General features: G+C 41.9%; 1 protein-coding gene across 5 annotated transcripts in view; it reads left to right on the top strand.

The window, feature by feature from the left end:
* The window catches only part of LOC112462382 (dual specificity protein phosphatase 10-like), a 34,255-nt gene extending 22,384 nt beyond the window's left edge, over positions 1-11,871 (top strand). For all 5 annotated transcript variants that reach the window (XM_025028116.1, XM_025028119.1, XM_025028120.1 and 2 more), the window contains 2 exons: positions 7,011-7,439; positions 10,178-11,871. In XM_025028116.1, coding sequence (XP_024883884.1) covers positions 7,011-7,439; positions 10,178-10,557 — 809 coding nt within the window. In that variant the 3' untranslated portion in view covers positions 10,558-11,871. The remainder of the gene's footprint in view (positions 1-7,010; positions 7,440-10,177) is intronic.
* The last annotated feature ends 921 nt before the right edge of the window (positions 11,872-12,792 follow it).

Raw genomic sequence — 12,792 nt, 5'->3', positions numbered from 1 at the left:
TCTCTCTCTCTCTCTCTCTCTCTCTCTCTCTCTCTCTCTCTCTCTCTACCCATGTATCTGCGTAGATACTACGCAGATCTTATCTCTGGGGAATTGTACGTCATTCCTTGGTGTAATAATGAATTGGCACTCGCTTCACGTTCGCCGTATTTTAGTGCATAGTCGTGAAAACAAATGCACAAGTTGGCTGAGCGTCGGGTCTGTTAATTTTGTCATTGCACTTTCTCGCGTCTAAAATAATTCGCCAAATCCAGGATTGGTCACTTGAAAGGAGTGATGTCTGAACTAATTAACGTCTGCTGTTTGACTTAGAATAAATAATTTTATTGCGGGTCCGTGTATCTAAAATTGAAATTTAAGTGTTTGAGATTTAAAAAGTTCTTAAATTAGAAACTTCGGGCTTCTTAAAGGCTATAACAAGATCATCGATCCTTTAGGTTTCAAATACTTGTACCTCAGTTTATTAAATATAGATTTATAGCTATTTATAGCTTATTAAATTGATATAGCTATCATATGTAGTTATTTACTTAATAAATTGATATAGATTAGCTATTTATTTATTAAATAGCATTGACAGTTATTTATTTATTGAAATCTTAAATATATAGATTTATTGTAAAATTTTTTATTCCATTTAACAACAGTAACTACAAATTGAAGTATTAAAGATCAACAAATCCTTATCAATGTGTATGCATGGATATAGAAATCAGATTTAATTTCAATAACTTGCAAAGGCACACATTAAGCCCGTAAAAGAGCTCTGTGTTACATTGCAATATTCAAAATTTAATCTTAGCGAATAATTCACCGATGAGGAAAAATCGAAACGGACGAAACGAAACTTCTCGGTAATAGAATATCGCTATAGTGCATGTTTTCCGGCTCTCGTTAAACTATACTCCAGACATTTAAGAATCCGTGCATCCGTGAACTTGAGAACCCGAGAATGGAAAAATCCCAAGAGTCCGAATATCCCAGAGTAGTCCCGAGGTCTCGAAAGACGAGACTGTTAAAGATCTAAAGACCGTGAAAGCTCGTGGAGTTTGAAAATTTGAGCATCGCTTCAAAAGGCCTGTAAATTAACTTTCTAATGGTAAGGTTGGGGTCGTATGCGACCCACGGCTTTGTCTATTATTAAATATGTTCTGAAAAACCATCTTGCCATTAGAGGATTAACTATACAATTCTTATACAAGTTAATTCTTTTGATATCAAAAGAGAGACGAGAACCGAATTAGGGAAGAATGTCAAGTAATTAGGGAGTAATTAGGGAAGAATACCAAGATTCGCACGCTCTTTCCGAGAGGTCCCAGGGAATCTGGATTCGAGAATCTAAATATATACCGCGTGTCACTTGCATGAAACATGCACAGTGCCGGAAAGGTTTTACGAATTCCGCTCCGGAGCCGCGCCGCGCCGCGCCGCGCGACGTCATTTCGCGTATACGCAATGACGCGATCCTATACGGATCCTTGATCGCGCGCCCCGATCCAGTCGTCTCGCGGAAGACCTTGAAATCGCGATAAAAAGAATAGAGCAGGATGACGCTTTGTCGGAAGCATAATAAACGTTTCGTTCTAAGCGGTTAGTCATTGGCATCGAAGGAATTTCCATGCGTAGATCTCCCGCGATGTTTAGACCTTTAGATCATTCGTTCCCGGAGCCTGAATCCGCAGGCTTAATCCGAACGCATCCGATTATCTGATTCAACCTACGACATTGAGATCCGATGACGAGAATGTGTCGCAACTTTTTAATCATTCGGTGGCAAAAGACGTTTGTGAAGCAGGAAAGAATCTATAGGAGACTTCGAAATAAAACCGATAAACGAAATTTTACACATTGCCATCAACAGTTATCTTTTCCCCCCATGAAAAATAACTCTTTCGCAAAATTTGAGACGTCAAAAAGGCGAGACGCGCGCAAGAGACAGGACGCAAAAACGGGTGGCGGCGCGGCGCGGTATTCGGCGCGCCACCCGGTATATATCGGTGCATGAAAGAATCAACCGGCCGCATCGCCGCGCGGCCGCGGCCGCGCGGCACGCGTAAAGAATCGCCGTAACACGCTCGCCGTCACGTCGCGTATACGCTCGGAAACGCTCGGGCCACGATTCACGAACGTCACGGCGGCGGCCGGCCAATCGGCGCGCCGCGCGGTGACTCATCCCAGCACGACCTGGGGCCTCATGTAAACTCTCTCGTGCCGTTCAGCCCGCAGTCTCCCGCCAATCGTGGTGCCGTCACGATTCGCGCCTCGTGGCTCCGACGAAACGAAGCGGAGCGCCGAAGGAAAAAAAAAGAAAATAAATATAACAGAAAAAGAAGTAAAAAGATATCTCGCGCGTCTCCGGCTTGGCCGTGCCCCTGGGGTAGCGCGAGGATTGTCTCCGTTTCGCGAAATTCTGTGTCAAATGGCGCGGTGAGACCGGTACGGGCCGCGGGAAGAGGATTGGGATCTGCGTTCAGGATTAATTTTAAACGTCATGAGGATCAGGAAGGGCGCACCTTGCCTCGTGCTCCGACTGGTGCCGTTCGAGAATCTCGATTCTTGGAGTAAGTTAAATCGATCCCCTTCAGAGTTTCATATACGAGCTTCTCCTCTTACTTTCTGATAAATATATAATTTTTTTTTAACGCGCACCATACCTATAGATACTTATGCGCGCGTTAGTGACATCATCGCGACGGGGAAGTCCCTCGGGGACTTGCGGTAAATAAAAACATGAGTGTAAAATTACGTCAGTGTCTGAGTAACTTTTGGGACTGTTGATCGTCTGACTGATTAAACGGCGGTTTTTGTTCACCGCGTTCACCGTCAAGTTTGTCCATCCGTCTCCTCGATTGTTATTATTAAGCGATCACTATTTCGGCTTCGTATTCCTGAATCATCGTCTCGATGATGTCATACCTGATCAGAAAGAATGTAGGTATTATTTTGTCTTGGTCTTTCTAGGTAAAGAAAAAAAGAATGTATCGGTTGAGCTAGCAGATATTTTACAAGTGTCGCAAAGCAAGTTATATATCAGTTAGAATATTGTATTTTACGTATAATATTTACAGGCAAAACTGGCGTTAGAATTTCAAGCGTTAAGGAGATAGAATTCAGATCCAGAAATCACGAGATATTCACCATGGCTGAACAGCTCTTTAAATTCCGACATTCTTGCATGTATAAATCTTTAAAATATTACAGATGTAACTTTGTGTTTTAACGCTCACACAAAAGATTTGGTCGTTTTGCCCGTAGACACGTAATTCTTCTTGAAGAAATCTTCTCTTCGATACGTATGCATGCTGGATTATCCCGCTAACTTGTTCTTTTCCTTTTTAGCTGTTTTTAATTCCTTCTAACCGTCCTTGACAAATTAGAGCTCGGTTTTCCTTAGGGAAAATTCGATGACACAAATCTTGTTATGAACTTAATTATTTTCAAGTTAAACTATTCAAACTACAAGTTATAAAAAGTAAAACGTTGCTATGTTTAAATATATATGGAATTCGTAGAAAATAATTTATATTATTTAATCAATTTTGCTGCAAATTTTTATTATTAATCGTGAAATGCTGCATGCATTAATTCGTTTACATTATATGACTACAGAAAATCATTGATCGTCCCATTTTACGTTGCTTTCTTTTGCACGATTCTCAAATTATTTCAGTGACGGCTTCTTAGAAATTAGACGGAGTCATATGTTATCTTTTAAGTCATATATTTTCTTTTCTATCTTTGTACGAAACATAAACATAGAAAAGTATCATTTTCGCAAATTGAACTTCCGCTAGGTAGAAGAATTTCCGTTACAAAGATCCCTCAATTCTTCCTTGCGCGCAGCTCGATAATCAAGTTAATCGCGTTCTTTCCTCCAACTTTGTTTAATGCAACGCCGGCAATTTTGCAATACTTGGTGTAAACATTCGATCACTTCTGCTTTCGTCGAGGATTCTCACGCCGCGGTCGTGCTCGGCACGCTTCCCTTTTCGATACGCGATCGTAAATATAATCCGCAAAAATTCTCGATATCAGCAAAAACGTGGATTCCACAAGCTGTAAACAGTTCTCGTTGCCGCGTATACGAAACGCTGTCGCTGCAGATTCTTGCTTCGAGAACGTGATGGTGTTTGAGTAACAGGATTTCCATCGGGTGCGACGACCGTTGCGCGATCGCACAACGTGTAAATCGCACCACCATCTCTCGATCGCGATGCCGACCTAAATAAAAGTAACCCACATTCGGTTTTTCCGCAACGATCATTGCGGCTCTCGTGCATTATCTCTTCACACTTTGACCGTTTATAATCTTCGTATTCGGTTCAACTTCCTCTTCAAGTCCGTACTTTTTACAACAATACAGTAGTCGGCACTGAATTCTTCTTTCTCACTTTTATGGAATATATCATCGCCTATTACTCGCAACAAATGTTGGAGTCGCTAAAGATTTGATAAAGAGATTGTGCTTCGCGGACGTCTCACTTCCAACAGCTGGCATTTTTTAGAAGTTAATATAACACTAACTCTTCTCGAACTTTATTAAATAAAGCCTATAATTATTATGACAAAATAGGTTTGATATTTAATCTATGTGCGATTTGTTTTATTGCACTGCAGAAATTGCACAAGGAATGTGCACAGTATTAATAGTGCGTGGCACCGTAGCATGAAAAATAGATCAGCGAAAGCCAGATGTATGGAAACGAGACCAATATGGAAGTCGCGGAATAGAAATTACATGTACATTGTTCTTTTAAATGATTATTTTCCAAAGATGGTGTTTCATTACTCGTGAGATAATTCATATTTCGTGACGATACTCGATCAGAGATCATTGAAATCAAACAACTTTTGCCAAAATCGGAGCAACGATCGGCGAATCCTTCCTTCCAATTTCGAGAATTTTCCGGAAATTCGTTTCAAAACACAGACCGTTTTGCACAGTATTACTCACGTACTGTCACGAGCTGGATTTGAAATCGGAAAGGAGCTTTGCCAACGTTGGAATAATGATTGGCGACGACAGTTTGGGGTTGGTGGCCGCTTCGCGAGAGAGCCAACCGACCCGGGGGGGAGGGCGGGGGGAGAGGGGGACAGAGAGGACGAGAGGGGGCTAACGAGTGAGTCATCGTTGAGCCAGGCCAGGCCTTAGCAGCCGCAGGTCAGGAGAGGAAGACACTTTTAGCCCACATTTCTTCCTCGCCTTCTCTCTCCTTTTCGCGTTCACGGCGTTCCTTTATTTTTATCCGCCGTCCGTTTATTCTCGGATCCCCCGTCCGTTTCTTCCTTTCCGCCCATTTTTTTCCCCGCGCCGTCGCGGAATATCCCACCATCCCCCAACGCTGGGCTGTCGCGAACCGGTCGTCCTCAGACGACGGCCCTCACCCTCTGAGATTCGTCTTGGGTCCCGGCTTCTGCGACTTCTCTCACAATTGTCGCTTACGTAAATCGTAGAGCAGGAATCTCCACGAGACCCTAGCGCTTTTTATTTTCCAATGATACAAATATATGTATATACGGGGCATTCCGAGAAGTCTCTTCGGGTTTCCGAGAGATCTCATCTCCTCGAGATACAGAAGACGCGAGCTGAGCCGTTTTATGAATTAACATTCCAGGAAACATTCAGAGATAATTACGCTATACTATTAATCGCGGTATACGCAACAACTGGCAACGTAGATCTCTTTCTCCGCGTTCGTTGATCGCGAGAGATACCCATTTTCAGAGATCCTTTCGAAAATTTATCGCTTCTCTAAATCCGTTCGAGGCTTCGAATTCTGCTCGAATGCTTCGGCTGCTTGATCGTGAGATAATTGAATTTCGGATCTTCGTGTTTTTAGGTTTCTGAAGTCCGATCGCTTCTCTTATCCTTAGATTCTCTTCCAGATGCTCCACATTTCTAGGATTCCGAATCCGTGATCTTACACAAGCGCAATGACCGAATTTCTAAAATCTTTTATATTTTTGAGATCTTCAAGATTTTTTATTTTTTAGATGTAGGCGAAATATTGTGTCACGATCCGCGTTTATAATTCAAGTAAATAAATTAATTTGCCTGATCGATCATTCATTAAATATTTACCTTGACCTACATATAGAGTGGTTTAGAGATATCGTGCCCACCTTTCCAAACATACAAATGAGTGATTAAACTAAAAACGCTTGTGAGATAATGTCAAATTAATGACGCGAGGTAAGATTGATGTGGCGTGACATTATACCTCCAATATTTTTTACGAAGAGGAAAAACATCTATATTTGTAAAAATTCTCATATCACAAATGATGATTCTCCAAACGAGAATCTATAACGATCCACAAAGTAGCCTGTAAATAGAGGATGAGATCGTTGCGCGAGTTATAATTATTTCGGAACACGCGGGACGTATATATCCGAGTTAATCAATAAGTTGGCTCGGCGACGTTTCTCCCAGTGTTTCTAACAGATATAGAATCGCGACCGACCATGTACTCATTGTTTATCGACGGCAAGCGTTGTGTACGTTTCATATATGTATACGTTCGAAAGCAGGTACGCGCCCCGGCTTTGTTCGGCGTTAATTTTCGCTTCGTGCAAATTAATCTAATCATGGAATTGTCTTCGACGACGAGCTACTCGCGGGACTAACAGAATTGAACGTTAAACAGAAAATTAAAAGATATCGTCTGGCATTTTCCCTTACATTTATCACAACTTAGGATTAATGGTCAGTCTACAATGAGTTGTTAGTCGTTACAGTCAGATGTCGGAAGAGAATCGGAAAGTCATAAGCGTATCGTAAGGCGATCGGAAGTCTGTAATCGGCGATCGTAAGCGATTGACCAAATGCCTCTTACGATCACCGATTACAGACTTCCGATTGCCTTACGATACGCTTATGACTATTTCTTCTGGACTCTCTTCCGACATCTGACTAACGACTAACGACTCATTGTAGACTGACCTTAATAATAATGTATATACGTAAAATATCAACATTTTTCTTATTAATTAATTACCGAATGTTTCAGGTGGACACCGGGAGTTCCACAAGCGGCATCGAGACCTATGCGAGGACACGCTTCTGCCGAACGGCGCGGCCGCCGCTGCCGCTGCCGCCGCCGCCGTCGCCGATCCGTCGACGACGACGGTGAGCGGCTGCACGAGTCCTGGACCGGGTTGTCCCGTGCTGAGCATCTCCGGCCCGCCGACCCCGCAGCCGGCCGACATCGACAGTCACCCGGCGTCCCGCGTGCTGCCGTTCCTTTACCTCGGTAACGGCCGGGACGCCGCCGATCTGCAGCTACTGCGCGCCCTCGGCGCCACCCGGGTGCTGAACGTCACATCGCAGCTGCCCGGCTACCACGAGGAACGGGGTATCACGTACAGGCAGATACCCGCCTCGGACTCCGGCCATCAGAACCTCAAGCAGTACTTCGAGGAAGCGTTCGATTTCATCGGTGAGTGCTTTTGCTTCAAGTTTTTCTCCCTTTTGTATTGTCGGAGAGATCATGGAAGAGTTTAAATAAGAGCCAGGTTTAATCCGGAAACGGGTACCTGATTTTTTTTTATAAATGGTCACCTGGGGTGATTTTTACATCCCCATTCAAAGTCATCGTTATTATTTATATATTGTTTATTGTTTTATAATTTATTAGTATTTGGGGACAATATGTATATACCCTTACTCAACATTTTCTTAAAAAATTAAAGAGAAACAAAAAATGTTAAAAAAACGAAAGAAGCATATTAAAATTACTGTTGACGTGAGCTTCATTTACTCGACACTGGGATGTAAAAATCACCCCAGGCGTTAGTTCCCGGGTTAAACGAGGGACTGCCTTTTTAGAACAATGGTAGAACATCGGGTATTATTTTACGTTGTCGTCGTCTGTGCAGTTTTCTAAAAGTAACAGGCTCTTTATTTACAATTTGAAAAATGTTGTCGAGAGGATTAAACGAGGGACTGCCTTTTTAGAACAATGGCAGAACATCGGGTATTATTTTACGTTGCCATCGTCCGTGCAGCTTTCTAAAAGTAACAGGCTCTTTATTCAAAATTTGAAAAATGTTGTCGAGAGAACTGTCTTCTGCTAATTGTTTAGAAACATCCTCTTTCCTTTGAACACAATTTCGCAACAACAACGAAATAATTCAAAGTCGACACGCCAATCTTTGGTCCTCGATATCCGACACGATGATCGTCGGTTGAACGTAATTTCCACGATTACGCCGGCGGCACGCTTCCTGCCGTTCTTCTTCCGGTCGCTCCGTTGCGTTCATTCCGTTATTTCGCGGCAAGTAGTAGCGAGCCCATGGACGGAAACAGGGTGTAACCAGGCGTTTCCGGTGGACCATTGAACCAGAGCGCTCGAACAGCAGGAGACCAGAAGAACCTTCCATTCATGAAGGCATGAGTCATGCGCGCGCGCTTGAAACGTAAGAGACTTCCCCCCTTCACCCTTTGACCCTGCGTTTTCTCTCTCCTCCTTCATCCTTGACGTCGTCGAACTCCTTCTCTCGCGCGTTCTTCACGCACTATTCTACGAGCGCACCGCGCATCTGCGAGAGGAGAGGAGACGTGAGAGGGAGGGGAATTACACGTGGAAGGGAAAAGCAGGGTAGCAGTCGTGCGTGGCGGTTGTAAGGGCTCGAAAAGGGACGAAAGGGAGAGAGAGAGAGAGAGACAGAGGGATGGAGGGAAACGGGCCTCCTCCCGAGCGTGCAACTGGTGGAATGCCGGTTGAATAAACCGACTCCGCACCCTGTCGTCGTTGTGGCACCCGATCCTGAAGTTTACTTTCGAGAAACTCATTCCTTCACGCATCGTGATTCGCTTAATCACAAATTCGACGATGCCGAGTAGCTATCTTTTTTTTCCTTTTTTCTGTCGAGACTTGCAATTTTTTTTCCACGCGTCTTCGCTGTAGATAAATAATATATTTTTTCTTCTTTTATTACGAACTTGAAAATGTTTAAATTATTAAGATTAACAAGATATTTTCAAGTGTATGTAACTACTTTCCTATTTTTATCTAGACTTGTAATTTTTTCGTACCTTGCATCTTTTCGATAAAAAACGTAACAAAAATCTTTTCCTCTATTATTTGAATCGATTTAGAAGTGTTTAGGTTATTATTAAGGTTTAATAAGATATTTGAGTGTATTTATTTATTTTTCTTCCTTTTTTATCGGCTAGACTTGTAATTTCTCCGCGTTATGCATCTTTTCAGTAAAGAACATAAAAGATATTTCTTTCCATTTTTATTATGATCGGCTTAAAAATGTTCACATTATTCTTAAGATTTAGTAAGTTATGTAAGCGTGTATGTATTTATTTTTCCTCTTTTTTTATTGGCCAGACTTGCAATTTCTCCGCGTCGTGCGTCTTCTCAGTGCACGATATCATTTTTCGTCTTTTATCATGATCGATTTAAAAGTATACGGATTAACAAGGTCTAGTATTAAGATATGTCTTGAAGTGCACGATTAAAGCTATCTTCCGAAAGATGCGATCAACTTGTCCCACGCAGTCACGTAGTCGAATTCTCTCGCAGCGTGCGATAGAACGTTTGCATAGTCTGCATAGGATCCGGGCGATGCAGTGACTCACGCTGGCGATACGATACGATAGCATCCCCCATATATTGCATAACCCGAGTCGGTCGTTCGGGTTTCACGACTGTTTCGTTTCAACATTTACGAGCTCGACTTGTTCATATTTTTCAAAAGTACGCGTCGTACAAAGCGTGAATCTTGAAATCTTTGTTTCAGTGTTATATACAAAGAAGATTTCGAACTAAATACAAGCAAACGCATATTTTCTGCACGCTGCAGTAGAGTGATCTACAGTCTCGTAGATCAGCATTGAATATATGTTTTTAATCACAACGTAGTTTTTGAATAATTACGGAGCAATAAGACATCTAAAAACATTACCAAAATTTCTTTTTGTATATTGAAAAGAAATTAAATTCAATAATTACAAAATATGCTGCCGTTTTTTCGTGCATCTTTCTGTTGACTTTTTACGAAATTTGAGATTATTATTAAATTAAGAATAAATTAGAGCAGGTATTTTCTTATCGTAATTGAAAAGTGATGGTTTTCCTTTAGATCGTTGAATAACTTTTCATCATCACTACTGTAAAAAAGAAACGAAACACGCATTTATCTCGCAATTTGTCTCCTGTTCCAGAGGAAGCGCGGAAGGCTGGAAGCAGCGTGCTGGTGCACTGTCAAGCTGGTGTGTCGCGCAGCGCAACAATCGCGATCGCTTACATAATGCGGCACAAAGGCCTGTCGATGGTGGAGGCGTACAAACTGGTGAAAAACGCGCGTCCGATCATCAGTCCGAACCTGAACTTCATGGGTCAGCTGTTGGAGCTCGAGCAGGGCCTGCGGGCGTCCGGTGACGTCGCCAACTCCGCGCCGGAGGAGCCCACGACGGCGACGACAACGTCAACGACGACGACGACGTCGTCGACGGCAGCGACGACGACGGGCAGTTGTCATCAGTGCAGGTGGAGTCATCAGCCTAACAGCGAGGAGGTAGTCACCTCCGGCTGTAGCGTCTGAGACCGGGCATCTCTCTCGTATCTTCTTTTTCCGGCCTCTTTCGAGAGTACCGGATCGTCGGCGACGGCGTCGGTGCCGCAAAGACGCAAACATATCCTGAGAGATCACTAAAAGTGAATGTCGACGTCCTTCCTGCGCCTCTACGCGACAAACCCGGACGAATAAAAACGTAGTTCGCGGGATTGGATCGCCGAGATCGTCTGAAGATACCGGATTCAACCGTACGAAGATTCTGCAAGCAGGAACAATGATGCCCACGGCGTCCTTTTTCACGAAATCCCGGAATGCGGATCTGCGGAATTTTCGGTTTTTCCAATCTTCGCGTCACACGACATTTGACTTGTCGAGTTTTTCACCTCAGGCTCTTCAGCCTAGAAATTATTGGCTCTTAAGTCTTTTTTTAAGAATTAGTACGTTTTTCCCCCGGATTCTGTGCCTTCGGGACGACCATTCAATTAAAAATGGTGAAGTCAAACTGCCGAACTGACAAATCGCGACTTATTAAGGGACTCGAAGGGACACAAATGTGTGAAGAAGACACGTCGTATTTTTACGAAAGATGATTTATCTCTATGGATGATTAAATTATTATTCCTTATTAGTGCCACATACAGAAATTAGTCCATATGTCCTACATGCAATAATAAATCAGCTCGAAACGTTACGAATGCGATGTAACTTCTTCATACGTATATCCAGGAAAAAAAAAGATAGTTACAGGAAGATTCTCCACTGCGGAGAGGCGTAAAGTGGCAGGGAGCGTATTTCACGTGAGAAGAATTCGAGCACGCTCGCTTCCAGCTTCGATAACGAGCAGCAGCGCGTCGCGATTATTTATTTTCGAGTGACGTTCGCGCGAACGGTGAACATAACTTGTACTTACGACACACAGTGTTCCATAATACGCCTGGTCGAGTCGATAGAGAGGCAAGTGAAAACATGCAGAATGCTCGCCTACGAGCTTCTCATTAAACGGTTGACTGTCGTCTGACATTGTTTATGTAAGAGGAAGCGAGGGAGGAAGATACGAAATATCGGAGGAAGTAATTGTTCCAATGATTAATTATAGGCAGCTTATAACATGGAAATGAAACTCAGGACAAAACATTGAAAATTTATTCTCATAATTTTGAGATTGATGAATAATCGATTATTATTAGAGATCTATAAGTTTCTATTATTGAGATATTATTTAACATTAGACATATGTACATTTCACAGTTTGAGCACATGTTAATATAAAAGTTAACAGTATATACATAATTATTCCCAAATTAGTTAGCCTCACTGATCTTACGCGACACTTTAAACATCTTACATCTTACATCTTTAAACTTTGAAAGTCCAATCTTTTCATTAACATGAAAAGGCAGTTTAAGTCAATATAGCACGCACAAAAAGTAAATCAAAATTGGTGAAACCCATGTTCTTTGATCTTCCTACTGGACATAATACTTTTTTCAACTTTTAATCAATAAAACCGGACGCTTGCCTCTCAATTGACTTCCCGCAAGTCAGGCATGAATTTTTAGTAGAATTATTTTCTGTATGGAGAAGATAATCGTCGACTCAACATGTACGGGGTGTCACGAGGACAGAAATATCGACATTTTAGTCGTTCAATTAACAGAAATATGTTTTCGCAGTAATAGAGTCTCATCTCAGGTAATTTTTATTTTCGGTACGATGTATTTTCTGTTAAGTCACATTAATGAGAGCGGCAACAATTTAATTAATTTTCAATGTGAGATCGATTAACGTGAAATCGATATGTTATGATAGTGGACACGGCTGCACGTTCGGAATTTGATTGAGTTGTCTCTTCCGATGCAAAAACAATATTTCGGGAGAGATATTACGTATTTTTATAGTATTATAGTTTGTTTTTAGCCGGCATTTTATTTTGTGTGGACAAATAGAGGATTATTTTGTACTATTTTCAAAAGCTTTTATTTAGAATGAAATGTATTTAATAAAAAATGAAACGTACGCGATTATGAGCGAAGAAAGTAAAGTTTTTTTTTCGAGAACGTGCAATTGTGCTACTGATAAAATCGTTCATAAGTATTTGCCTATTCATGATCGTATTCAGCATTAAGCTTTTTAATTGCATATTATAGAACAAGCTTCCAAAAATATCGTAGAGATGATGGAAATGCAAAATCCGAACGAGGCAGTAGCATTGCACAAAATGTATAATGTTGCAATTTTTTAAATAAATATTTTTCTATACTG

The sequence above is a fragment of the Temnothorax curvispinosus genome, unplaced genomic scaffold (assembly GCF_003070985.1).
Source record: "Temnothorax curvispinosus isolate PA1 unplaced genomic scaffold, ASM307098v1 QBEX01012336.1, whole genome shotgun sequence".
Taxonomy (NCBI): Eukaryota; Metazoa; Arthropoda; class Insecta; order Hymenoptera; family Formicidae; genus Temnothorax; species Temnothorax curvispinosus.
Note: the sequence above shows the minus strand (reverse complement) of the source record. Positions and strands in the feature narration are given on the sequence as shown.